We start from the raw sequence: 27,838 nt of genomic DNA, 5'->3' as shown, positions 1-27,838 counted from the left end.
TAATAATAATAATAATAAAATAAATATCAATGGCATATCAAATAAAATTTAAATAAAAATTGAATGCACCTTAAATACAGGATAAGCGGTAGATAATGGATGGATAAAAATGTAATGCCTCTTTTCTATTTGCAGCCTTCTGCAAATAGAAAAACTTTTTCCACAGGCTAATAATAAATTTGAAAATAAAATAAAAATAATGAATGAATCAAAGATTCAAGCCTTGAAGTAGCAAGAGAAAGTGCATGAATAAAATGTTAATTATTGCTCAGTTTGCTACACTGATTTGCTTTAACACTGAATATGGAACAAGCAACGCTTATATAACCTAATAGTGCAAAATCAACTTTCAAAAAACAAACGAAAAAACATCAATGGCATATTAAATAAAATTTAAATAAAACATTTAATGCCTCTTTTCTATTTGCAGCCTTCTGAGGTAAATATCAACATTAACTTTTTCCACAAGCTAATAAATTTGAAAATAAAATAACAATGAATAAATCAACCATTCAGGCCTTTTTACTGCTCAGTTTGCGACACACTGATCTCATCTGATGTGCCCAAGACAGATACCTGGCATCTTTTCTTGGATGCTAGTTCATAAATGTCGGGGTTCAGGCTTTGAGCTGAGGCAACCTTCATTATCGAACGAAGGTGTTCATCAGTCAGACGTATCCTGTGAGACGTTTTCGTCATCTTCATTGAGGAGAAAAGTTGCTCACATAGTTAAGTGTATAATAATACCGGCGGGCCAGCTGTAATGTTAATTTGATATTGCCTCAAGGGCCAAATGAAATTACACGGCGGGCCAAATTTGGCCCGCGGGCCAGAGTTTGACACCCATGCTCTAAAGTACATATTATGTCAAAATCCACTTCAAAGGCTTCTCCATTATTTCCGAGTTTGTATTCACACTGAAAAGAGAGAGCAGAAGATCAAAAAACAGAACTGATTTTTGACTACACGAGGAATGAAATCCCAGAGGCAAGCCAGAGCCCGCAGTAAGCATATGATATGTTGCAATGTAAACTTTGATAGAATATAAATACTACTCACAGTAGAATATACAATACTATAAGTAAATCAAATCACATGTATTGTATGGCATTTCAATTCAAAAACACACTTATAAGAATAAAAACACACAAGAAAGAATTAGATAAAATGTGTAAAATGTGTTTAAATATATTATATATACATACATACATACATATATACATATTTTATATTAAAAAAAAAAAAAAAACACTGATTCCAAGCACTTTTTTTTTTTACCACAGACTGTCACATTTAGATTTAATAATGTTTTTTTTCCTATGAGCCTGAATATTTCCTGGGTCAAAATGAAAATGATTCACGTGTCATTTGCAGCCTCCCCTGCAGGGGGCAGTAGGGCGCCCACTGAGCGTCTGGACTGCACAGCACCACACTAAAGCAAGGCAAAGAAAGACGGCATCCCGGCATCCTTTGCGCGTCGCCTCAAGTAAGGACATCTCCGAAGAGGACACGGCCGCAATCCTTCCAAGGTTAGCTCTCCGTCACTTAGATATTTGCTGCTAAATGTTGTTTTTTATCACACTTTTCCTTATGTCCCAGCATTTCTGGTGCTTAAATCGACCAAAACCCGTGGGAAAATAATGTATTTTCAAAACGTTTTCGCCAACAACCAACTGTCAACACTGTTAGCAAGCAGCAGCTAACCTGTGTTTGAAGCTAATAATGTGTATGTGTAACGCGTTCTAATGTGTTTGTGTCAGCACTTGTTTGCAGTTATATCGGCTATAGAATTACAGCTGTGACGCATTACTTTCGAAGCTAAGGTCAAACTTGACTAAACTTAACTGTTATTAGCTTAGCCAGCTACTGCCGGGCCTTGTTAGGCTGGTTTTTGACACGATTGTCGTTTACATTTGCAGCGTTATTATTAATTAAATGTGTGCCCATTTTCCAGACTCGTGTAAGACTTGTGCTTGACCCCGAATCGAAAATGTCTGAAACTATTGAAGAGAAGCTGAAAAACTACAGGACGGCTCCCTTTGACGCACGATTCCCGAACACCAACCAGACCCGCAACTGTTACCAGAATTACTTGGGTGAGTGAAATTAGTGTAAATGCACAGTTATTCACATATTGTGCTTATTCCATTGACCTACAAACTGTAACATCTGACATCAGGAAATATTTTGAATGTATCACCTAAACATTTAAAATACGTCCATCCACAGTTGCATCCATAGATTAAATTGTCACGTCAGCAAGATTGTGATTTGTTTACTCAAACATAGTATAACAAAGATGCATGACAGCAACTGCAGGCTTATGCTTCATTCATGACACGATTGGCAATATGTTAACACTTATGTAAGTTGCAGTGTAATAATGACCCGTATTTACCCAGATAATGACAAATGGCAGGCATTTTTTTTATCTTGCAGCCTTAATGTCTCTGCGCATTGTGAAGATATAGGGGATGAAAGTGCTAATAATATGGATGCAAATTATAACACACGCACATCAAGCGCGATGTGAAAAAAAACAAATAAATAATGAAGACGAGGAGAAATTAATCACACCACGACCTCAAAACACCACGGAAACTCGGGGGAAAATTGACTACAAGCCACAGTTTTGCACAGCGAAATTGCATGGCCAATGTGAATGCTGCATTGGACACATGTTTGAAGTATCTTAAGTATTTTTCTAAACGCATCCTGTGTGCAAAGGCCTTTATAATTGCTATTACGGTGATGGTAGCTTTATATAAAAATGCAGAATCTGGAATAATGCATACTGTACTACTTTATATTAAGCTTTAATATCTCACTCCTTAAATGTCTGTCAGAGTAATTTATCTTTATTTATTTATTTATTTTTTGGGGGGGGGGGGGGGGTGTCTTTACATCTTTTTATCAATGTTATTGATGTTGTGTGATTCACATATTTATTTTTATCAATTTCTCCAGACTTCCACAGGTGCAACAAGGCCCTAGAAGCCAAAGGCCAGGATATGACCCCCTGTCAGTGGTACCAGAAGGTTTACAAGACCCTCTGTCCCAATGGCTGGGTAAGATGTAGCATCATCAGGCTGCCACTATAAATTCCCCCTAGCAAAGAAAACATTTATCTGTTTTATTCCCACTGTCATAAACATTTTCATTAACAATAATCAGTTGCATGATCATGAGCTGTGCCACTTTACACTTACGTAGCTTATTTTTATGCAGTGTAGTTTTACTAATGGGTTTATTTTTGAGCGATGCTCTGTATTGAGCCACATCGAATATGACGATCGAGGTTTTTCTGACTCTGACTATGTGTAGGGTCACACTGGATGCATTGCATGTGCTTCTCTTCTTGTGATTAGACTCCACACACTAAACACAGCTATCCCAATTTTTGTTTTTGTTAGATAAATAATTCAGTTGATCAGTAAACTCTATGACATTCTTAGATTCCTCTGTACCACTTTATAATAAGTACACAATAGTAGCATTAGTTAAGCATTAATACATATTGAATTAATCATTTCTAACACATGAATAGTATTAGTACTCATTAGTATGTAGTTTATACATTTTTACTCATCCCATCAGGTGAGGAACAGTGTCCAAATAGCTGCTGTACTCAAGCAGCCAATCAGCATCCACCTCACCTCTATCTGTGTCCAGCAGTCGCTCAGTACATTGCCAACACTTCAGCACACGAGTAGAATTTAGAACTGCATACATAAACTACATACTAATGACTATTCATGTGTTATAAAAGAGGAATTCAGTATTTGTTAATGCTTAACTAATGCTAATAGTGTGTACTTATTATAAAGTATTGCCAGTTCCTCTGATTATCTTCAATTTCTTGTAATGTCACAATCTGGGTTGGTTGCTCCTTCTATGCTTCTTGTTAGTCTTGCAGTCAGAGGTCATCAGTTGGTTTGTTTCTCATTTGCTATGAACTGTGCATAATTCCCATAGGCAAGGTCTGCAGAAATGTCAGCTTACAGAAAGTTGCCGTAAAACGCTCAAAACAGCTCAGAGATGGCCTTCACTTACTTGACAAAACATTAAGTCCTCACTGACTGACTTTGAACAAACCTCAGAATCAGAGTGAACATTGGGACTGGGCCCAAAACCTTTGAGCTGGAATTTGTTGTCAAGGTTATTTGCATGCAGCTTATATAACAGCTGTGACACGATTTTAAGGTTATAATATTTCACATGAAAACACGGAATTATCGTACCGTCATGTTTCTGATATTTTCCTCTGGTCTTTTGCAGATTGCTAAATGGGATGAGGAGATAGAAAATGGAAATTTCCCCGGGAGGATCTAAACACTCCCAACTGCTATGGACGTGGAGATTTGACTGCAGGACACTCTTGTTACTTACCTTACCTCTGTAGCTAATGTCAAATTCACACAGCTATCCCATTATCACATCATCTTTATTGATGACACTTAAACTGCAAAAACGCACACATTTCTACCCTACCTGTTGAAACCTGAAGTTTGTTTTCAGTCTTTACTCTTCAACACTGTATAATAAATGTAGTACAGAAACAATTAAAACAGTTGTGTTCATTTCTTTCTTGCATTTTTCTTAGCCTGACTTTGAATTTGAATTTCTTATTGCAGTCCTGGTAATTGTGAGGGGAAGATGAAATGATAAATGTCTTCAGTTGTTGTTTATCTCAGCTGTTTTAAAGGTGAACCAAGTCACACCATGAAGTTCTTGAAAGAAATGACAGCATTCGTGTCCAAGGGTTCTGGACCATCTGCTACGAGGACCGGAGAACAGTTGTCATATTTGTGACAGATGTGTGGAGGAGTGGCAAAGCTACGCAGCTGATAGTAAGTAATCTACTACTTGTGTCATGTTAAAAGGCCAACATTTAACGGTTGGACTGCAGATTACAACAAATGGAAGACTCCTGCAGTCACCTCTCCTCTGAATTTTGATGGCCTTTAGACACCAGAAAAGATGTTCTCTGTGTAGTAAGTATTTCGTTCACAACTCGACATACTGGACCTTTTTAAAATCTATAAAACAAATCGTAAAATCATAATTTGCATTTAACACAGAAATGGATATTTAACTTCACAGCAATGTGACCTGAGCCGGTTTTCTGTAGACAATGTGGTCATACTGTGTGTGAGTGACGGACAGTCCAGTCTGTGGCTGAGCAATTTTAAATCAATTTCTATACATGGTTAATGAATACATTTATTAAAAAAAATGTTATTCTAATTTGAAATAATTCCTCAGGTTTGTCAGCCGTGGAATCTAAAGGCAACTATACGATTGTCCAGTAGGTGGCAGTGTTTTTGTACTTACCAATTTATTTAGCTATTTAACCACACTGTGGCACCATTTGACAGGGACTGAGTTACATGAAGATAAGAGGCTGTGTTGACGTAGCCCTCTGAACTCAGCATACATGCACCCCCATTTACTTTGTGCATGTTAATATATTGAAAATGTAAACTCTCTCTCTATATATATATATATATATATATACATATACATATATACATATATTGTGTCACAGTTTAAAACTGGGTGTTTTGTCGTGTGGCTGTAATCTTTCTTCCTCCATTGGCAGCACTTCACCGCAGCTATGCCCGATGTGTCCTGACATGCCAGAATGGGTACGTGTCCTTCCTCAGTGTTGAGTTTTAGGCCAAATTAACGTATCACCATTTTTTATTTATTGCTGACACAGAAACACTCACAAACCAGAAGTGAGGGAGACTTTGGGAGAACCTTGGATGGCTAGTGTGGGGTTGCAAAGATGTGGCCAGTTGGTGTGCGCTGACATGAGTCGGTGCCATACATAAACACAGGGTGGCACTGTTGCACAGCATTTAATTCTGCAAAGCTCTTCATTTCTTCATATGTAAAAAAATTTCCATACAAGATGCAAAACTTTCTCAACTTGTGTTAATTTATCGGACTGCATTTAATTGATTTGTAGAAAAGATCAAATTTTCTGTGGGACATGATTCATTTTGGAGGATGTTCACCTCTCGTTAATCTCTGAGAGCAAACAAAGATAGTCAGAACTGGCTCTGCTTGTTCACTTTGCCAAAGGTGTTTCCAATTATACCTTTTGCAAACATAGTTCTTTCCAAGCAGACTTTCGGGACTGCTTTACCGTAACTACCGTATTATGCTTCTTTATAAGCTTTTGTGTTTATACCCTGACGTAGTTTGAACTGCACTCTGCTCATCTTTCATTTGCACTTCATCATGTTTATGCCTTAAATACATGCTGGCTGTTGTTTTATGGAATAAACGAGAAGAACATTCAGCGATCCTTTAAAGAAAACATTAAACAAGACTTTTGCATAATGTTGAAGGTGCAGCGTGTGACATTTAGGTGAAATTATTTTCATTTGGCAGAAGTAGACGATTAAACAATTACTGGATACTTAATGTTTCAGATACGGAACGGTAGGCAACTAGTCCGTCTTCAACTTCTTCTCCTTTTACAATTGTTTATATTTAAACGTATCTCCGCTGCAGACCGGTGTTTTGCTTCTCCTCATGTCGAGACATTTTTGAGAGGGTTACACAGGGTTTTTAAGTCGGGCACCATTCAGCATCTGCAACTTCAGCTGCTAGACGCTCTTTATGGACATCCCAAGTGTTAGTGGGTGACTGACAGTGGGTGGTTGCATCATTGTTATCAGTGAAGGCAGTGTTTTAATTTAAAGGGGAATTCCGGTAATTTTTTGACCTGGAACCTATGTTAATAAATGTGTGTATGTGTGTACATAGGTGGTCCAGTAGATTGCGGCGGGTGGCATTGGCTGCAGTGTAATCTTACAGGGCAATTTGCGGCATTCTGAGTTGTATCTATAAAACGTGCTTGTTTTTTTTTTTGTTGTTGCTAATAATTCAGCTCTCACTCGCGTTTCCAGGTTCTTCTTCTTCCTGCAACGACTCTCAGATCTCCTGTGATCTCGTGTAGTCTTGTGAGACCCGAGAGTTCACTGCTGCCTGTTGCGGCTGCCGGACCAAATAAGAGACTTTTTGTAAGTACTATACACACACACACACACACACACACACACACACACACACACACACACACACACACACACACACACACACATTTATAAACATACTGGAATTCCCCTTTAATGTTTCCTCAACCTCTGATCATACACCATGGTCATTTTATGACTTCACACCTTTAAGTAACCAAATGGGAAATATTTGCTGTCTGTGTGAACTTTTTACCTTTGCCTGTGATGTCTAGCCCTTTTTTCTTGATTTAATTGATTTTAATATATTTAAAAAAAAATTTAAATCAAGGTAATTAGTTATACGTTTAGTGTATAGCGAAAACATACACTTTTCACACTGATGGGCTCAGGTTAAGTTCTCCGTCTCTCTCCTTCCACCACCCTCCACCCTTTAGCCTCATTTGTCCTCTGCAGATGTCTTATAATTGCATTTGCTCACACAGCACAGGTCACTGGTGGAGATGCTGCAGGATGAGTTACCTTGGCGACGGCCCATGGATTGCAGATGGAACTAGGGGACAAAGAAGTGTCGTTTCTAAAGTATGTTGTCGCAAGGCACCTGCACATCTGCACATCCTGTTTCTTTGTCACTTCCTGTTTTTTTCTTGTGCGGTTGGTTATTTCAAGATTGAATTAAATATTTGTAATTCCGGCTGAGTCTCTTGCACAAAGAAGGGGAGGAGCCTCACACAGGGACCACGATGTCGATGTCTGTCACAACGAGTGAAAGACGAGTTGTGGTCGATGTCTTAGCTCTGCTGTCAGGCCTCAGGAAATGAGTTTGGTTTTACTCAAATATGCACCGCGAAAGCATTCATTAGTGCCGTCCCATAATGTGAGCGGCCCCCGTCTACAAGAAGGTTTCTGTTTTCGTGGTTCTGTGACGTTTAACTAGGAAATGCACGTTTATTTCTTCCTGTTTGCAACATTACTCATTTTCCTGTTCTGTGAATGTGTTATCTGAATTCCGGAGTAATGACGTGACAAATGCTTTATAATAATAATTCAGTTCAAACTGCCAGACACTTGAGAAAGCATCTTGTGGAATATGCTAATGCTAATGCTAATAGCGAGTTTTGATTTAGATGCAATAAATCCGTCAATTGTGCTCATATATTTGCTTTTTTTTGTTAGTAAATATTAACTGAACCTATCTCTTACAAAGTGGTTATTTTCTGCTGTTAACGCTATCAAATGTCCAACAGAGAACATGCTCGGGGGCCCTTGAGGTTATCTAATTCTGACCAGGGACCTTTGGGACATAGATGTCAAATCCTTGCTTTTGGAAACCTCCAGCATTTAGAAATGCTTTCTACAGAATCGTTGTGTATGAAAGTATGATGGTTCTTCTTCTTCTTTGCTTGTTAATCATTTTAATTCAATTCAATTCATTTTTATTTGTATAGTTTCTAATCGTAGCATATACGTTATCTCAAGACACTGAACGTAGACGACATCATGCAGAGAGGAAGGAACCCAATAATGAGCAAGCATCAATAAGAGAAAAGAGGAAAAAACTCCTTGATGAAGTGTGAAACGTTCAAATTAAGCAGGTGTTTTGTTTGTGGTGGTGGAGACACAGAGGTGCAGGCAGGGCAGGCAACTGCTTGGGGCCCCGAGCCGATAGGGGGCCCCCCGACACTCTGAGCCTGAGGGCTGTTTTTACTGAAATGTGCAGTGACCAGCCGCCTCCCCGTCCCCCTTAAACAACAATGACATGTCAGTAGTAAACCTCCCTAAAGGGGCCCCACCTCACTTTAAACTGTGTGAAGTTATCGTTCTGCAAGTTGGAAAATGAAGAGGATTATTTACAGTGTAATGCATAACTTTTTTACTCAGTTTATGTTTTTTTTTTCTCAGTTATTTACAGTATTTTATTGTTCTATATATTTATATTGTTTCAAAATGTGAGTTCTTTACAGTGTAAGGTATTTTTTAAAAAGTTTATATAATTTTTTAAAAGCTATTTACAGTATTTTATTGTTCTTTACATTTATATTTTCACATACTTTTTAATTACAAGTTTTTTCCATGTTATTTCATTCATTTTGAAAAAAAAAAACCTACTTTTTTTAACTCATTCATTTTACGTTGGTGTCAGATTATTTGTAACATAATGGTGATGAACACTGGATGGAAGGAAGGGCCCCCTGCCCTGGGTATTTTTGCTGCTTAGGGCCCCTACAGACTCTAGAATCGCCTCTGCACTCGTGTTACAATACTCAAATGTATGTATAATTTAATATGGAATTCTTTAACTCGTATCCTTCCATTTAAACCTGTCGATGCAACAACTAGAGCAGGGGTCTGCAACCTTTATAATGTAAAGAGCCATTTTTGTCGCCTCTCCACCCAAATAAAATTATTCCTATATAATTTGATCCTTAAAATGAAGATAAAATCACATGTAAAGTTGTCGTTTTTACACATATATACTATATTTAAAGAACTATAGTTCGTCGCATGTGGATACCAAACCTCTAAAGTGTAGAAAAATGCCTTTGAGATGAAAATGTATGTACAATTATATGTAGTTTATGTCTGTGAAAATCTGCCTGGCCTAAGTATATGGATCCAAGGGATGGACAGGACTCCAAATGTGAACTTCTTCATGTACGCATTACTTTAATGGCTTTAAGGGGAGTTTTTTACAATTGGATCTGACGGACAATATAGCAAAAACACTTTTTATGCGTTTAACTTGACAAAAAAAGTGTGGAAAAACATGAAACATTTTTTTTCCTTCAAAGCGAGAAGGAGCCACTACAGAGGGGCCGAAGAGCCACATGAGGCTCTGGAGCCACAGGTTGCAGACCCCTGCCTTAAAGCCATTAAAGTAATGCGTACATGAAGAAGTTCACATTTGGAGTCCTGTCCATCCTTGGATCCATATACTTAGGCCAGGCAGATTTTCACAGACATAAACTACATATAATTGTACATAAATGTTCATCTCAAAGGCATTTTTCTTCACTTTAGAGGTTTGGTATCAACATGCGACGAACTGTAGTTCTTTAAATATAGTATATATGTGTAAAAACGACAACTTTACATGTGATTTTATCTTCATTTTAAGGATCAAATAGGTTTTTTGCGGCTCCAGAATAATTTTATTTGGGTGGAGAGGGGACAAAAAAAAAATGGCTCTTTACATTATAAAGGTTGCAGACCCCTGCTTTAAGGGGAGGTTTTTACAATTGGATCTGACGGACAATATATCAAAAACACTTTTTATGCGTTTAATTTGACGAAAAAGTGTGAAAAAACATGAAACGTTTTTTCCTTCAAAGCGAGAAGGAGCCACTACAGAGGGGCTCTAGAGCCACATGAGGCTCTAGAGCCACATGAGGCTCTAGAGCCACAGGTTGCAGACCCCTGAACTAGAGGAACGCACCCTGCTCAACAAGTGGATTTAAACATGTTCTTGGACTTTGGATTTATCTGGAAAACGTGTCAAATTCCAGACTTGGACTTATGTGAACTCTGTAGATTATAGGCACTGCTGATGAGGAATTATAGAGAGAGAGAGAGAGCGCGCGAGGGAGGGAGTGCTCCCCGTTTGTTTGCCACCCACTGAGCTGGTCTCATGATTTCTGCGTGACCGGGCTTTGTATCTGAGCTCCACGGACACAGCCTTTTGTTCTCGCGCCCCCGGGGGGCAGCTGACGGGGCCAGCAGCGGCAAAACGCAGCAGCGGCAAAACGCAGCAACGCAGTAGCGGCAAAACGCTCTAGCGGCAAAACGCTCTAGCGGCAAAACGCAGTAGCGGCGAATACAGAGACCCCTTTCACTTGTTCTCCGCCTCCTTCCCCTCCGCGCGCCCGCCGTCCCTCTCTTTTTTCCCGGGAACGCATCTGCGCCGCTTTTACCGTCATTACGACACCGGGCGAGTCAGAAACGCCGACGTGACTAACTTTACTATTATGATGATGAGAAATCCACGCATTTACGCACGCGAGTGACGCATTCGGTAGAAGTGAGTAAAAAAAACCTGTCGCTCCTTCTTCAGAGACTCAACTCTTCCTCCGGAGAACACGGAGACTGTCACTGACGCAGCCAAATGGCCCAAAAACATTAAGAAACAAACAAACAAACCACATTTGCAAGAAGAGGAGTGAACATTGCGTTTGGACTGGACTGTCGTCACATTCCGGTAAATAAATATTTGTTTTTTAAATTTACATACTTAATGTTAATTCTCTGCAGCAGCAGCAGCAGCAGCAGCATCACCTGTGCCTCCATGTGGATTAGTAGTAGTATGCACAGTTCATTCACTCTGGTGATGATGATGATTGTAGTCTCTGAAGCGACACAAGTGACAGTAGGCAGTCATTTGATTTCAAGAGAGGGAGTTTCATCATTGATTTCACAATTAGAGATTAGAAAGAGCAGAGGAGGAGGAGGAGGAGGAGGAGGAGGGAGAGAGTGGAGACAGAGGGAGGTTTTTATGCTCATTCTGGACACTGGAGTACACAAAAGTCCATTAGGTGTGTAGACCTTACAGGGGAAAGTGTCATTTGTGTATATGTATTTTTTTTTTTTTTTACACAAATGTTGAAGTAAAATTGATTATAAAGATTTGTTTTCAGGTTGTGTGCTGCACTGACGAGTGTGTTTACACTGGAAGAGGAGAAAGTTCTCAGTTTTTCCTCCGAAAATCAAACCGACATCGAAGATGCAGCGGATAGAAGACGAGAAGGTGACTATAACTTTACTTTTGTGACTTTTGTGTGCTGGTGTTTGTTTCCTCAGCTTGTTTTTTTGTAGATTTATGTCATCGCTCCCTGTTTGTGTATTTAATTTCTCTTATATATATACTGTTATACCAGTGATGAAATGTGTTGTTTTCTCTCTGAGGGTTAATGGATTTTTCCTTTCTGGCAAGAGCCACTACCTGGGCATGATGTGATATGAACATGTCAGGGTATGACTAAAGGGTGAAGGCTGTGGTGTGACAAGTTAGAACTTGAGTGTTTTCGTTTTTTCCCCCCTGTTTACTGTGTTTGGGTGGAGATAAAGCGGAAGAGTAATACACAAGCTGGAGAGAGAGAGAGAGAGAAGTGATGGTTGACAAATTGAATACAAAGAATTGTTAAATTTGTCTAAAAATGTGCATATTTTCTGCAGACAATGTTCCACCGCGTTTGACTCGCACGTGATCCACCCTGCACAGATCAGACGCAGATGAAATTCCCTTGCAACGAAAAACCCACATACAATGGTGGCACTTGAAAAAAAAAAAAATTGCACAAAAATTTAATATTTTGTAAAGTGTGAGGAAAATCAAAACATTGTAAACCAGCACAGATGTCCTTGAATGGCTGAATTTGGTGGCTGTACAGCTACAGGAGTTAGTGACTGAAAAAGGTACAGTCTGAAGGACAGTTTGGATTCAGAAGATAGAGAATGGATAAGCCCAAAGGGTTAAATACAATTCCTGAATCCCCCCCTTGCTTGCACAGATCGAAGGCAAACCAACCACGAGACGATCTGTGTACAGATAAAAAAAAAACGCAGCACATCTTTATTTATTTTAAAGAGGAAAAACTGCATGAAAAACGCTGTATACCAACAAAGATGTCAAACCTTTTGATGCATGATTGAGTAAAAATGTGGTGTGTAAAAAGTTGTGGAGCATCCAGAGGTGGAAAAAGTTCTAAAATATTGTACCAATACTTTGATGAAATATTACTCAAGTAGAAGTAAAGAGTAGAAGTAAGAGTTGTTCATTTGAAATGCACCTTAAGTAAAAGTTACTTAGTTACTTTGCGTGGGGTGTGAGGGTAGTAGAAATATGACAAGGGCTCAGAAATCCAAAACTATTCTGGAGCTCACGCGCCCGGCACGACACAGAATATTACGTCACTTTTGGCCACGCCCTCTATGTTCAGTGTATATTTTCCCGCTGTAGGTCTTCATTGTGCTGAATTTGTATTTTTACTCAGTAGTGGATAGGATTTATAAAGTAACTAAGTACAATACGTACTCAAGTAAAATACAAAACCCGATTTTAAATTCTACTTAAAAAATACAAAATGCACAAAAAAAAGTGTTCAATACAGTAACTTGAGTAAATGTATTTCCACCTCTGGGAGCATCTACACTAATTAAGTAAAAAAAAAAAAACAAAGCAAACAAAAAAAGAAATAACCCCTTAACCTTGTGGGGTCTTTGCTAACTTTCCATGTGGTTTGTGTTTTGTGTTAACATATCGCTTTTACAAAAGACTTCCTTACTTAACATTTAACTGTGTTCATGTAACAAACCACCACCGTCACGTTAGTATGAGCATGCACTGCAAACATGAAGAAAGACGAAGCTAAATAATAAGCTTTTTTCCAAATATTAAGCTTAATACTTATGTTTCATATGCACTGAAGAGAAACGTGTGTAAAGGGGATTATGACAACAGACGCACACAAAGTGACTGGAGGCCGCGATATGACGGTGAGTGTGGAGGTCGGATGTTAAAGAGGCGGCAGGCGTCAGTCAGGCATCCTTCTTCTAAAGAGTGGGAGTGATGATGTAATCGTGAAATCTTGACACTGTTGAAATACAACGTCTACTTGTGTGAACTACTCGTAAAAAAAACCATTCATAACACGGGAAGTTTCCAAATCAGGAGAGTAATGCTGCAGTAACTGACCTTCAAAGTTACCTCACGCCCTCTCTTTAGTCACGGTGGTGGAGATTTCAAACATAAGACATTATATAGGGCCAATTCCAATTCCTATCTTAACCCTCAAGCTCAACCCTTAATCTTAACTGGCCCTCAAAACCAAGTGTTGAGGGTTATTTTGTCACTTAGAAATGGGACACCCCTTAAATGCAGATACATCTTCAGACTGTAGGGGGCAGAATAACGCGAAAGCTGCGTCCAGTCTGTCAACTCCAAAAAAGAAGAAGAAGAAGAACACATTTACGTCACGATTATTTATTACGATCCGTTTGTCAGTCAAGTTATTAGGTTGTCAGTTAGTTATAAGATGATACTCATACAAATATTCAGCTGACAGTTACCACACACCACGACTTATTGAAAAGTAAACCATAGCAAACCATCGCTTGTCCGCACCGGCCGACTATTGACAAAAGATCGTAAAATAAAAAAAATAAAATAAATAATTCAATATATGGGCCTAAACTAAGATAATACAATGGTTTTCATCATTTTTATATCTCTATTAACAAAGAAAATACTTCATTTGTAGCGTACTCGTTGCGCTGCTTTCGACGCCATCTTTGTTATGTGAAAACACGCAATGCATTCTGGGTAGCCCTTGCTCCCAAGGAAGGGTCTCGGAAAATCTCAATATTGAGGGCGATACAGCCCTTAAACTTGGCCCTCAACTTAATTTTTCTGAGAATCGGGACAGCACTTGCACTAGAGGGAGCATTTTTGAGATTGAGGGTTAAGCGAGGAATTGGAATTCACCTTATCTTTGTGAACAAGAGTCGTTGTTTCTTTGGAAAAAATATTGAACTGCAACTTCATGAGCTCGACTGCTTCGTTCACAAACGCGACAAACGCTAAGAGGAATGTGTGCTAATGTAGCTCCGTGCATCTCAGCGTGATGCCTAAATATCCATAATGCTTCACTCCCTGATTAATAACAACACTGTTGTAACTAAAGGATGAATTTACTGTGCAGATATTTTAATGTTACTCAACACCAGCATGTCTCTGCAGATGCGTCTGATATGAGTATTACGCACACACACACACACACACACACACACACACACCCGTCTCTGACTGCTACTTCCTTTATTTCCTTATTAGGTGTTATGAGGTGATCTGAGGACAGAATAGTTTGTATTTAAAATGAAGGGATGTAAAATCACCCTTTTGTGTGTCGTTACTATCGTTTCTTCTGTCTGGGCAGCTGTGGTCTAGTGGTTAGGGCATCGAGCTCGAGACCGGAAGGTAGCCGGTCCAATCCCCGACCAGTCCGCAGCTGAAGTGCTGTTGAGCAAGGCACCTAACCCCCTCACTGCTCCCCGAGCGCCGCTCACTGGCATGCCAGCTCACTGCGCTGGGTTAGCATGTTCTTCACCTCACTGTGTGCTGTGTGTGTTCACTAACTCACTGCAGAATTAAATTTCCCCTTGCGGGACTTAAAGGGTTCTTAATCTTAATCTTACATGTTGCATTTCCTTCTTCCTCTCGTCTCGAGCGCTTTATCACGTATGCAGCGTTTCCTCCTCGGTCCAAGATGCTAGATGTTAGTCTTTTTTTCTAAGCAACAGTATGATCCCTCTGTGAAACACCACGATGTAGCTGCCTCAGAACTACACCATCACCGTCTGAGGCGAAATCCAGTCTGTTCTTACTAATTCATCACTTCCTATTGTGAGCTGTGTCATTGTTTTCCCTCAGATCGTGGCTTATGGTAACTCACAGTAAGTTAGTCTGACACAGTCGATCCGAGGAACCTGACGTTCTCTGTTGAACCTCATTAAAAAAAAAAAAAAAAAAAAAAAAAGGGAGGTTGTTCAGATTTGGAACAGACAGTTTCATTCTTGTTAAATTGTTTTTAAAACAGTTTGTATTCATTCATTTATTTTATCTCTGCAGATGGTGACGTCACATACGGTAAATTCTCGGCACAGAGCTCGCTGTGTAGCGTTCGTTGGCGCTATAGTGATATGAAACTATGTGGTAATTTTGCTGGTGGAATCTGTGAATGTTGAAACTGAAGCAGATTTTGTGAGGAGGAGGTGGATTAAAAATGGATTTCCTCTCATTAAGGAGCCTGTTTGGACACACTAGCCTGATGCCGTGAGACTCTGGAATGAAATAACCTTTGTGGTCGACCCTGTAAAGTTAAGACATTATAATAAGTGCGATGTAGCTCTTCAGTTAGTTCCTACTCAGTCTGAAACTTACATTGGGGACGTCCATTTTTTTACTCCTTTCATTTCTGCTTGGTCTGATACTTTTCCAAAGTGCAGATTTCTCACCCCTGCCGCGTAAGGGATTAATGTCAGGTGTATTAGCTCGTGAGCTAAACCCCACTTTAATTCTGAAAGCAGCAGGAAAACAACACTCACAATAGGATTCGGTCTTATTCTCTCGGTGTGTGTTTTGTAGCTGACAAATGCAGCGGTGCACTGCTGCTCTAACACCTCGACTTCCACAGCGCTGCTGCTGTGAGGCTGTCGTTTGCAATGCAGCGTGCAGAAAATAGGGTAGGAGAGAAGATGCAGAAAGGCTCATTGTGTGTATCATGATTGTTACGATTAAAACAACAAGAGCTTTGTAGAGCCAGGAACAGGCCATGTTCACCACACACTGGTGACTGAGGGGAGCGTTGTGCACGAGCAGCACCTACTCATTGTTTTAGTCGGTCTTGACTTGTCAATTGTTAATTTGTCCTTTTTTCTTTTTTTTCTCCCTCAGCAGCCAAAGAAGGTGACCTTGTACCTTATCTACTGTGTTGCAACGGCAGTCATTGGCTCGCTGCAGTTTGGCTACAACACCGGAGTCATCAATGCACCAGAGCAGGTACAGTACTGTAGTCTGAGTGTCTGCTCGTCACGCAACTGGTTGGGATGAGTTCTCCTGATGGACATTTGACCTACTTCTGTTTTAGATTAGTTTAGATTAGATCTAGATTATTGCATTGTATCCTACATCCTCCTATTATTGTATCGTATTGGACAATACACGAGCCAAAATTTAAGCATGCTGCGATATAGCATGTCTGGAGGCTTCAGTGCAGGAGTTCTGATTCTTAGGGGTGATGTCTTGACCAGTTGACCAGCAAAAGCAACACCACATCTTCTCCCAACCTTCTGTTATTCAGATTGTTGTTATCGTGTAACGTTACAGTGAAAGACACATTTTAAGAAATAAGAACATCACGTTATTACTCCCATCCTTGCATCTCTCCTCTGGCTCCCTGTCAAATTCAGAATAAACTTAAAGAGGAATTCACATAGAGTGGTCCTGTTGCACATATATGTTAGTTATGAAGGTCTACTTACATACATTCACTTGTTTTTATGGTCAAAAACCTCCTAGTTGCTGTAAACGAGCCGATAGAAATCTCTCCTGACTGACGCTGTCCTCAGCCACGCTGTTTCAGACATAAATCTCACACCCAGAAGACAGAGTGCGTTGTGATTGGCCAGCCAGCGTAGAGCTTTCCCAACATTCTTGTGATTGGCCAATACCCGGAAGTGACATAATTAGCACACCAGCTCTCAGAAGCGCAGCTCCCCCCTCTGGAACGGTGGATGCACTGCTACTCATTATCAAAACATTGCTTTAACAATGTTTAAAAATAGCTTCTTCACGACTCCCCGCCGCAATGTACGCAACCGGATGTGCCCGGACTAGTGCCCGGAGCAGGACTATCTGCTGTTCAGGAGAAATGCTGTTTACGTAACCAGAAGGGTTTTTTTCAGAGATCTCGCTGAGCCCGAGATTACAATAAAACACAGCGTTCTCAGCAGTGGCTGAACTGTTTGTTTTTCAAACCTTCAGGGCTTCGTAAACCAGGTAATGACGCAGATACACAACAAAAAAACAGTGTTAATTGGAACTTCCGGTCTAGGTCCGCTTTAAGAATATTACTCTTAACATACAAAGCAATCTGGTCTCGCACCATCCTATAGTTTAGGACTCCTTCATATGAACTATACTCACCATTTCCCTGCATCTTCAAACTAAAGAGGTTTGCAGCAAGAGATCCATCCCTATGGAGCATCCTCCGCCTGACGGGACACAGAATCTGGTCAAACATTCAAATGAATTGCTGTGCTCCCCCAAGTGGATATGTCAAATAATCTGAACGGTTATGTGCATGAACAATGAAAGATAAATGGTATGTCTTTCTAACTTTGCCATTCTTTTCCTATGGTTTTACAGAAACTGCGCGGCTTTTTCCATAATGTGTCAATGGAGCGTTACGACGAGCCGTTCAGCCCGGGAACCAACACCATGGTGTTTAGTTTGTCTGTGGCCATCTTCAGTGTGGGAGGCATGATCGGGTCCTTCTGTGTTGGAGCCATGGTCGACAGGTTTGGCAGGTCAGAACAAACGTTTCAAACGCAGCAAATGGGTTTTACAAGACACATGGAGTATATTGATATATGAATGGAAGTGGAAAACCATGGCAAATATGTCAAACATCAAATATGAAGAGTTTGTCTTTTATTATTATTATGTAATATATTTGGTTTCAGACCGATATTTGAACATAATCTGCACAATCTGCACATTTTTTTCCTCCCTTTTATTCTCCGTAACGATGTCTTTCTCTCTTCATCAGGCGTAAATCCATGCTGCTGTCCAACATCCTGGCTATTATTGGCGGCGTTCTCATGGGACTGTCGGGCTTGGCTCGTTCTTTCGAGATGGTCATTATCGGCCGCTTTGTCATCGGCGTGTTTTGCGGTTTGTGCACAGGACTGACGCCCATGTACGTGGGCGAGATCACTCCTACCACTGTGCGAGGGGCTTTTGGCACTCTGCACCAGCTGGGTGTGGTTATTGGCATCCTGGTGGCACAGGTATGAACCGTGAAATGTTGCTGAATTTGACCATTTTTTAGTATCTTGATCTCCAATAATTGTACATTATCAGGATACTTTCAGAGACTTTTGCAATATTATTATCATCCAGTGATTTATTACGGAAGCGTATTGCATTCACTTGAAAAAAAAATAAAAAATCCAGTTTTTCTCAGTAATTAATTTTAGGTTTGATTTTTTGAATAATCTTTTTTCTGTTTTTCTGAGTAATATTTTTTTCCCCTGTTTTTCTGTCTAATTATTTTCCTGTTTTTCGGAGTAATTTTTTTCTGTTTTTCTGTCTAATTATTTTTCTGTTTTTCTGTCTAATTTTTTTTCTGTTTTTCGTGCAAATTTTTTTCTAGCTTACCTGACAACTGAAATCATGCCCATAAACACGTTCGTCATAAACACCTTACCTGCTACATTGAGCGATAGGCTTACGATAGAAGGATACAGTCCAAAACATAACTAACTAGAGTATCATAGCCTGTGTGTAACTAATTACACGCCTTACCTTAATTGACCCGCTACGGTAGATCATTTATGAGGCATGTATGTGCGGGAAGGAGTCACCATATGTGTATGCATGGATGTATATCCATGGGTGTATGGGAGTCACTTGCAGGTTGGAGGTTCTCGCGAGAGTTCTCGATAATTCAGAAAAAAAATGACTCTGAAAAAGAGAAAAAAATTAGACAGAAAAACAGGGGAAAAAAATATTCAAAAAATCAAACCGAAAATTAATTAGTGAGAAAAACAGGATTTTTTTTTTTTTTTTCAAGTGAATGCAATACGCTTCCGTAGATTTATATATATATATATTTTTTTTTTTAAATATGACGATATACTCCGGTCAGGGGGAAAGAGAAATTAAAGGCCCACTGTGTAAGACTTAGTGATATTTAATGGTGAGACTGCAGATTGTAACAAACATTACACATTCAACACCTCCATTTCCCGGGTGCATCGGGGAACTACGGTGGCCCACACATACAATCTTCTCAGTTTGCGTAGTAAACTTTAAAAAGCAAAATACATGCTCGTCTGGTTTGTCCATTTGGACTGTAGTAAAAACATTGCTATGCAAATGGCTGTGTCCACAAAGCATGGCCTAAAGTGACCTAATGTGAAAGACTTATTATATTACTATGGAAACCAACGGTTTTTATTTTATTTGCGATTATACAATTGGGTAGTATATTCAATTTCTGCCAATAAACATTCCTAAACTATACACACTGGACATTTAAGATAATAAATAGTCAAATTAGTGAATTTAACCTTTTTTTACACACCAGTAGTGAACAACACACACAAACTGAACGCAGGAGTAAGTACAGGGAATTAAACCAGTGACCCTCCATTTACAAACCCAATTCCCATCCACTTGTCCATAGGCTGCTCATAGCCACACATACAAAAAAGATATTCCATGTCTTTATCATAGACCACATGTGTCAAACTCAAGGCCCGGGGGCCAGATGTGGCCCGCCACGTCATTTTATGTGGCCCGCGAGTGATTAATTGTCTTGAAATAGGTCTATGCTGCATGCATTGACTATAAACTACTTTTCCCACAATGCATGGCGATTGCGTTACCCGCAAAGTGACGTATTATTCCACTAGATGGCAGTGTATCGTTGTATATGCATCATGCGACGAGTGAGATTGAGATTGAGACCGTGATCGCTGAAGAAATCACCCGTGCTTCAAAGTCTTTTTCTGAGGGTGTGTTTTTGAAGCAGTACATGCTGACTTTTAAAACTGTTAGTTTGTCAAGAAACACCATCGCGGACCAGGTTACATCTATAATGCATCATATTTGTAACTTGAATAAGTAATAAATACAGAAAGTTATTTAGCAACATGTTACAGAGTAGTTACCTTTATTTTACATTATATTTAGTTACATTTATTCTGTATGACAGTTACATCTGGCCCTTTGAAGGGTAACCATGATGCTGATGTGACCCTCAGTGAAAATGACTTTGACACCCCTGTCATAGACATTCCTCAAATGCAAGTGAACTTTAAATGTTCCATACTTAAACACAGCTTTTTAACTTTGTTTATGACTCTATGATGATTGTATGACTCACTGTTTGTGCTCACTTTAAGCCATAGCAATAAAATAAAACACTTTCATATACCCATCCATTTCCGCTGCTGTCTGTTTATCTCAGATCTTCGGTCTGGAGTCTCTGCTGGGCTCTGCTGAGTTGTGGCCTCTGCTGTTGGCCCTGACCACGCTGCCTGCTGTGCTGCAGACCATCATGTTGCCCTTCTGCCCTGAAAGCCCACGCTACCTGCTCATCGTCCTCAAACAGGAAGAGGAGGCAAGAAAAGGTCAGTCACAACGTGACAACATCAGGATTTAATGACGTTACATGGATTTTTAATGATCTCTGGATCGAAACATGTCCCGTAGCTCTATTAAATATTAAGAAGCATGTTGTCTTAAGACCTTTAAAGCCAACTCATTACATACACTTTGTATTTTCATAGCGATGGACTGACTTTTCTTCTTCTCGTAGCACTGGTGCGCCTGCGTGGCACTGAAGACGTGGACGATGACATGCAAGAGATGAGGGAGGAAGGGATGAAGATGTCCATGGAAAAGAAAGTGACCATCCTCGAACTCTTCCGCTCCCCATTGTACCGTCAGCCCATCATTATCGCCATTGTCCTCCAGTTGTCTCAGCAGTTGTCTGGAATCAACGCTGTGAGTAGACGTCAAATATTACTCTGGAGTTAAGATAAACGATGCGATTATTAGATCTATCAACATGAAACAAGGGGAGGATTAGGTTTAAATGCACAGCGTGTCATTCCTGCCAATAGGGGTCTCTCAGTCAAAATAATAACGAAAGAGCGAGATGAAATTACTGAAGCAGCGTGGCATTAAGAAGCTTGTCTTGTTTAGTTCCCCTGTGTGTTTGTGCTTTACAGGCAGAGCTTTGTCAGCAGAACGCGCCGCAAAAACAGCAACTAATGAGCAGTCGTGATCGTGATCGTGTTAGATGAAGTAGAATAATTTGAGCCTCTGAGAGTCAGTGGAAGACGGTGGCATTTAAAAGGACAATATGTAGTATTTATGGGTTTATATAACCCAAAATCCACTTTTTTATACATATTATGTGCTCCTGCATTGTCTAGTCGCTGTATAATAGTTTTCGTTTCATTTTCGTAGTGTTTCAAAAAGTCATGTAAAATAACATGGTCGCGGGCCGCGGTTGCATAGACACTGTTAGCAGAGAGACGCCATGTTTCTACCGGAGCCTGTAAGGACAAACGCGAGAGAACAAATCAAGCGTCTCTTTACTTGTAGCGGAAGTCCCGCCTCCACTCTCTCCGCTTCGTCTGCTACGGCCGCGGTAGCTCCGCCCTCTCCCTCACCTCATGAACCTCATCTGCTGACGTCTGAGAAAGACGACGAGGACGACATTTGACCAGCTGAGGACACCGTAGCGCTCAGGGAAGGGAGGGGGTGAGCAGAGGAGCAGTTCTTTGTTGTAAATTTCAGCCTCTCCTCTAGATGGCACTATAAACTACTTACTTCACCTTTAAAAGGTGTTTTGTTGTAATTAGGGCGACTAAATGTGTGGACAATTGTTATGTCTGACCTGACGATCGCACTAAAGCTCCTGCGGAAGAGGCTGCAACATCCATCACACCCTGACACTCACTCACTCACTTAGTATGTTACCAAGAAACGACTTTGGTAGAAGTGGAAGTCGCTTTTTTTATTATAATATCACTTAAGTAAAAGTCTTAAAAGTATATCACATTTACTTTACTTAAAGGTGCCATATGTAAGAATGTGGCCAAAAACGGTTACTGCATTCAAATTCAAAATACCGAGGTCTTTTAGGTTTTGTTTTGCTGACGTAGCTGGCAACCCGTGGTTGCTCTGTAGCTGAGACTCTACTGACTGCAATGATTGGTAGACGGCGGTAGGTGGCGCCACATGCCAAAACATGATTTGCAGTCTGCAAAATATTTTTTTTTAATGCAAATATTTTTTCTGTACTGTTGTTGTTGGTGAGTTCAGTTTGTTATATGAACATTATTCCTGAGTCTCTGTGACATATTAGGAGGATTTTATGGCCAGTTGCTTTAGATTTATTACATAATGCACCTTTAAGTAATAGTTATTTCTGATATAAAATGTACTAAGTTTGAGAAGTAAAAGTATTGTGATGAGTTAGGATTGAGCCATGGTGGATTAGTGGTAGGGCCAGTCGTCTTTCGACTGGAGGGTTGTGGGTTCATTTCCTCGTTCTGTTAGTCTATACGTGTTCTTGAGCAAGACACTTAAAACTATAGGATAAAGCAGCTCATCGAGACTAGAAAAGCTCTATATAAATACAGACCATAATACCAACTCTTAGTAGTAGTAACGAGTAGTATTTGTACTTAATTATATTGCAACACTGCTGACTCACTCACTCCTCTTCTACAACATTATCCTCCACATTTATGTCAATATTAAGGGCTGTTGCAATAATCAGTTGGATATTGTGAGCATTTTCAACTCTTGTTTTCCTGCTCTTTTGTTTTCTGACATCAGAACTGTTCCTCTTCTCGCAGGTCTTCTACTATTCCACAGGCATATTTGAAAGTGCTGGCGTGAGTCAACCCATCTACGCTACTATTGGAGCTGGAGTCGTCAATACTGTGTTTACAGTCGTCTCTGTACGTATCTGACTCCTGGTTTGTGCTTCAAAAATATGGCTTTTTTTTCATCAATATATTTGTGAATTTTAAACCAATCCCTTTTTTTTTTAATGGACCAGCTCTTCCTGGTTGAAAGGGCGGGGCGAAGGACATTACACCTGGTTGGATTGGCTGGAATGGCCGTTTCTGCTCTGCTCATGACGATCTCACTGGCATTAGGGGTAAGTGTCTGCTGCTGGATTCCTCCCGATGTCCTGTGATCTAAGTTGTCCTTAAAGTGGACCTAGACCGGAAGTTCCAATTAACGCTGTTTTTTAGTGTGTATCTGCGTCATTACCTCATTTATGAAGCCCTGAAGGTTCAAAACAAACAGTTCAGCCACTGCTGAGAACGCTGTGTTTTATTATAATCTCGGGCTCAGCGAGATCTCTGAAAAAACCCGGTCCGGTTACGTAAACAGCATTTCTCCTGAACAGCAGATCCTCCTGCTCCGGGCACTAGTCCGGGCACATCCGGTTGCGTACATTGAACCCGCAGAAGAAGAATAACGTCCGTTGTGGAGGTGTTTCACGAGCGACGGTGTCTTCTGACTCTGGGTCAAAGGTCGTCAAAGGGACTGAGGTGGGGAGTCGTGAAGAAGCTATTTTTTAAACACTGTTAAAACAATGTTTTGATAATGAGTAGCAGTGCATCCACCGTTCCAGAGGGGGGAGCTGAGCTTCTGAGAGCTGGTGTGCTAATTATGTCACTTCCGGGTATTGGCCAATCACAAGACAGTTGGGAAGGCTCTACGCTGGCTGGCCAATCACAACACAGTCTGTCTTCTGGGTGTGAGACTTGAGTCTGAAATATCGCGGCTGAGGAACAGCGTCAGAAAAGAAAGATTTCTATCGGCTCGTTTACAGCAACTAGGAGGTTTTTGACCATAAAAACAAGTTAATGTATGAAAGTAGACCTCCATAACTAACATATATGTGCAACAGGACCACTCTATGTGAGCTTTAATGTTTAATTAATTGACATGTTTTTAAACATATTCATATTTATCTCTCTGAACAGACGACTTACCCATCTCTAAGCTACATGGCTATCGTGGCCGTGTTCGGCTTTGTCGCCAGTTTCGAGATGGGTCCAGGTCCCATTCCCTGGTTCATTGTGGCCGAGCTTTTCTCCCAGGGGCCGCGACCTGCTGCCATGGCTATCTCTGGTTTCTCAAACTGGACCGCCAACTTCCTAGTGGGACTAACGTTCCGCAAGCTGGAGGTATGGATGCATTCGCCGCACCTAAAGTAAGGTTCATGAACAGGTGGTGTGAGCTCACCTCGTAACAAATCTTCTCGCCTCTCTTCTCTCAGGAGCTTTGCGGCGCGTACGTCTTTATCATCTTCACGGTCTTGCTCATCTTTTTCTTCATCTTCACCTACCTGCGAGTGCCTGAAACCAAAGGAAGAACCTTCGATGACATCGCTCAGGGTTTCGCTGCCAGTGCGGGAAAACCTGCCCACTCCCCTGTGCCTGCGGTGACCGGCGGCGTGCCGGTCAACACGGACGCCCTGCCCACATCCCCCACAGAAAAGGTTCCCATGGTGGATCTTGCCACAAAGATACCATGAGCGTCTTTAGACGAAAACGAGGAAGCCTTAGAGCACAGCTCATGCAACGCAGGCTCCACATAGATATTGTAACGAGTTATATTTAATAACTGATGATAAAAGAGCAGCGAGGGTGTGTTCAGAAAGAGAGTGTACTAATGCAGACGTGAGAATTTACTTTTTTAAATATATGTTTTAAGTGTGGCCTTTTAAAAAAAAAAAAAAGAAAAATTAAATGCAGCGTTTTTAAAGTTCTCATAGTTTCAAAAGCTAAAACAAATGACAGAATCCCCTGTAATCCCGTTTGAAACGTGGGTCAAACTTAACCGAATTAATAGTACTTACATTTTTGTTGACATTCCCAGTGCCAGCTCCATACATATTGATCTATATAAGAGGATCAGCACATGGTCAACGTGCAGGTCCTCTGCTACCCTCAGTATTAAAAGGTTACAGGGTTTATGGGGGGGGGGGGGGTTTATGTATTAAGGTCAAGCCTGAAAAGCAGGATTTGAAGAGCAGCAGTTTGATACGCGTACACGAAAAGGACTGACTTTGTGTCCTGACTCACTCGCCATGTTGTCTTGAGGGGACAGTTGGAGGAGATGCAGCCAGCAGTCGTCCCCGTCCTCTCTGTTTGGACACAAAACGCCGTCTGCACATGTAGATTTAATGTAGATTTTAATAATATATTTAAACGCGTTCAACCGAGATATGTACTGTACGCCGATGTCATCAGAGAGAACGGGACGTTTGCACTCGGGCTTCATTGCGCCGAGAAAGCAGCGGCGTCTGCATCGCTCGCACTGTGCGCACGAGAATACGAGGCGGAGTCGCCAGCACCTGCCGAACTGTAACACAGGCCGCTGTGTTCTGGTTTCACTGCAGGTTTACAAGCAGTTTGACAGAAGCGTTGTTGCAAGTGCAGCTTTTTTTTACATCTCACAGCGTACAAACACTCAGGAGGCAAAAACAGTGATGCGTTCAAACATCACTGTACTTATGGTACTCTGGATTTCTTTACGCACTAATGCAGATCTTTAGAAATCAGGGCCGCCGATGGACTGATATATGTTTCCACGTGCACCTAGTGCAGCATTTGTCGAGTTTTTTTTTCCTTTTAGAGCAAACATTTTTCAAAATTTTTCAGCGATTCATTAAATAATAATTGGCTGATGTTGATCATAAAAAAAAAAATCTAACTTTACTTGAAAGCTATAGAGCAGTATTAAATAATCTGATAATTGCATAGCGTTACTCTGGGGATGTATGAGAACACATTCAAATCTACTGATGATTAAATATCAACACATATCTCATTTTAAATAAGATACTGAATAAAAACACTAAATGAATTGTATTTATTTCAGTAGTTTATGCTCCTGTCATATGGATTTGTGTCCACTGTGTGTATATTTTCTGTTACCTTATGCCGCAGTATACAGAGGCGGAAAGTAACGAAATACATTTACTCAAATTACTGTATTGAATACCTTTTTTTTGTGTATTTTGTATTTTTTTAAGTACAATTTAAAATCAGGATTTTGTATTTTACTCGAGTACGTATTGACTCAAATATTGTACTTAGTTACTTTATAAATCCTATCCGTTACTGAGTTAAAATAATAACTATACACCAGAACCAGACGAATGATGATGTGATTAGCACCAAAAGTGACGTAATATCCTGTGTCGCGTCGGGCGCGTGAGCTCCAAAATAGTTTTGGATTTCTGAGCCCTTGTCATATTTCTACTACCCTCACACCCCACGCAAAGTAACTAAGTAACTTTTACTTAAAGTACATTTCAAATTAACTACTTTTTACTTCTACTTGAGTACATTTTCAGATGACTACTTTTACTTCTCCTTGAGTAATAATTCCTCAAAGTGTTGGTACTTTTACTCGAGTACAATATTTTATTTTCCACCTCTGACAGTATACTTGATGACAACTGTTGTGTTTGCACTCCTGGATGTGCATGCGCTCATAAACAAGCATTGTTTGGAATGACTGTTACCATGATGTTGCTTCGCAGGTCTCTATAGAGGAGGCGACACAGCATCACAAGCTTTATTATGTATACGTTTGCTCTTTTCTTGCTTTTTTTTGTTGTGGGATAACAGAAGTAGGTGATGACAACAGATGACAATTTGTGTAAGTCCGATAAAAGATGACCCTTTACTGTTTTTCTTTAATAATGTCTGTTCTGCTGTAACTAAAAGCAAAAAATAAAATGGTCTATCTCGTATGGAGACGAGTGAATTGCATTGTGCGCATAATCGGTGTCTGTTGATATGAATCTTTAATATGACTAAAAGTGAAAGAGTGAGGAGTGTATTTGGTGTTTAGTGTGGGAGCCTTTGCTGCAACGTGTCTGTAACAACTCCCATTTCCTTCACTGCACCACAACAGAGCCTCAGATTGCTGCTCGGTCAGATTCTGTGAAGCAAACCCACACTGAATCACTGAAAGTAAAGCCATGAGTTAAAAACCAGCGCTTGTTTTTTTTTACCCCATGGCTGTTGTTATTGAAATGATTAATGCACAGCTGTGTTGAAAAGTTAAGGGAGTGTGTGAAGAGTCTTGAGGTTAGATGTTGCACAGCTGCAAAGGCCAAACCAGAGCACGTTCATGTGAAGATGCAAGGAAACATTTACCTCCGAGAAGTCACAATGATTATCAATTTGTCATCAAATGTGTAGCTGTTCTCACAGTAAATAATGTTAAAATGCAAATCCAAAGGTTGTTGTTAAGATGTTTTATAGAGCATCAATGATTCTTCATTTTCTGGTTTACTTTATAATGGTTTGTAATAGATTCAAGATTCAAGATTCAAGATTTTTATTTGTCACATGTGGACGTACAAGTACACCCCAGTGAAATGACTTTGCAAAACAAACCCCTCTGTGCATCTGTGAAGCAAAAAATGTAAAATAATTTCCGGATAAAATATAAAATATTTACAAAATACACAAGAAATATAATAAAAAGCAATAAGATGCAATAAAATACG

General features: G+C 40.1%; 2 protein-coding genes across 3 annotated transcripts; both read left to right on the top strand.

Moving 5' to 3' along the window:
- Positions 1-1,430: 1,430 nt before the first annotated feature.
- Positions 1,431-4,580, top strand: cox6b2 (cytochrome c oxidase subunit 6B2). The gene is made up of 4 exons (XM_083897427.1): positions 1,431-1,529; positions 1,955-2,096; positions 2,968-3,068; positions 4,279-4,580. Exons 2-4 carry the CDS (start codon positions 1,991-1,993, stop codon positions 4,330-4,332), a joined length of 261 nt encoding a protein of 86 aa, XP_083753553.1. The 5' UTR covers positions 1,431-1,529; positions 1,955-1,990; the 3' UTR covers positions 4,333-4,580.
- A 7,063-nt stretch (positions 4,581-11,643) lies between these two features.
- Positions 11,644-25,093, top strand: slc2a3b (solute carrier family 2 member 3b; the record flags this gene model as incomplete). Of its 2 annotated transcripts, none has more annotated exons than XM_083899985.1 (10): positions 11,644-11,730; positions 16,435-16,539; positions 17,908-18,068; positions 18,311-18,551; positions 20,738-20,900; positions 21,089-21,276; positions 23,145-23,249; positions 23,351-23,452; positions 24,291-24,494; positions 24,587-25,093. In XM_083899985.1, 10 exons carry the CDS (start codon positions 11,707-11,709, stop codon positions 24,842-24,844), a joined length of 1,551 nt encoding a protein of 516 aa, XP_083756111.1. In that variant the 3' UTR covers positions 24,845-25,093. The 2 variants fall into 2 exon arrangements, with proteins under 2 accessions (XP_083756111.1, XP_083756112.1); XM_083899986.1 differs by having other exon boundaries at positions 11,707-11,730; positions 16,438-16,539.
- Between the last annotated feature and the right edge of the window lie 2,745 nt (positions 25,094-27,838).

The sequence above is a fragment of the Microchirus variegatus genome, assembly GCF_963457635.1.
Source record: "Microchirus variegatus genome assembly, chromosome: 1".
Taxonomy (NCBI): domain Eukaryota; kingdom Metazoa; phylum Chordata; class Actinopteri; order Pleuronectiformes; family Soleidae; genus Microchirus; species Microchirus variegatus.
Note: the sequence above shows the minus strand (reverse complement) of the source record. Positions and strands in the feature narration are given on the sequence as shown.

Coding starts and splice junctions, on each gene's coding strand:
- cox6b2 (XM_083897427.1), top strand. CDS start 1,991: ATGTCTGAAACTATTGAAGAGAAGCTGAAAAACTACAGGACGGCTCCC. Junction 2,097..2,967: donor CTGTTACCAGAATTACTTGG/GTGAGTGAAATT, acceptor CAATTTCTCCAG/ACTTCCACAGGTGCAACAAG. Junction 3,069..4,278: donor CCCTCTGTCCCAATGGCTGG/GTAAGATGTAGC, acceptor GGTCTTTTGCAG/ATTGCTAAATGGGATGAGGA.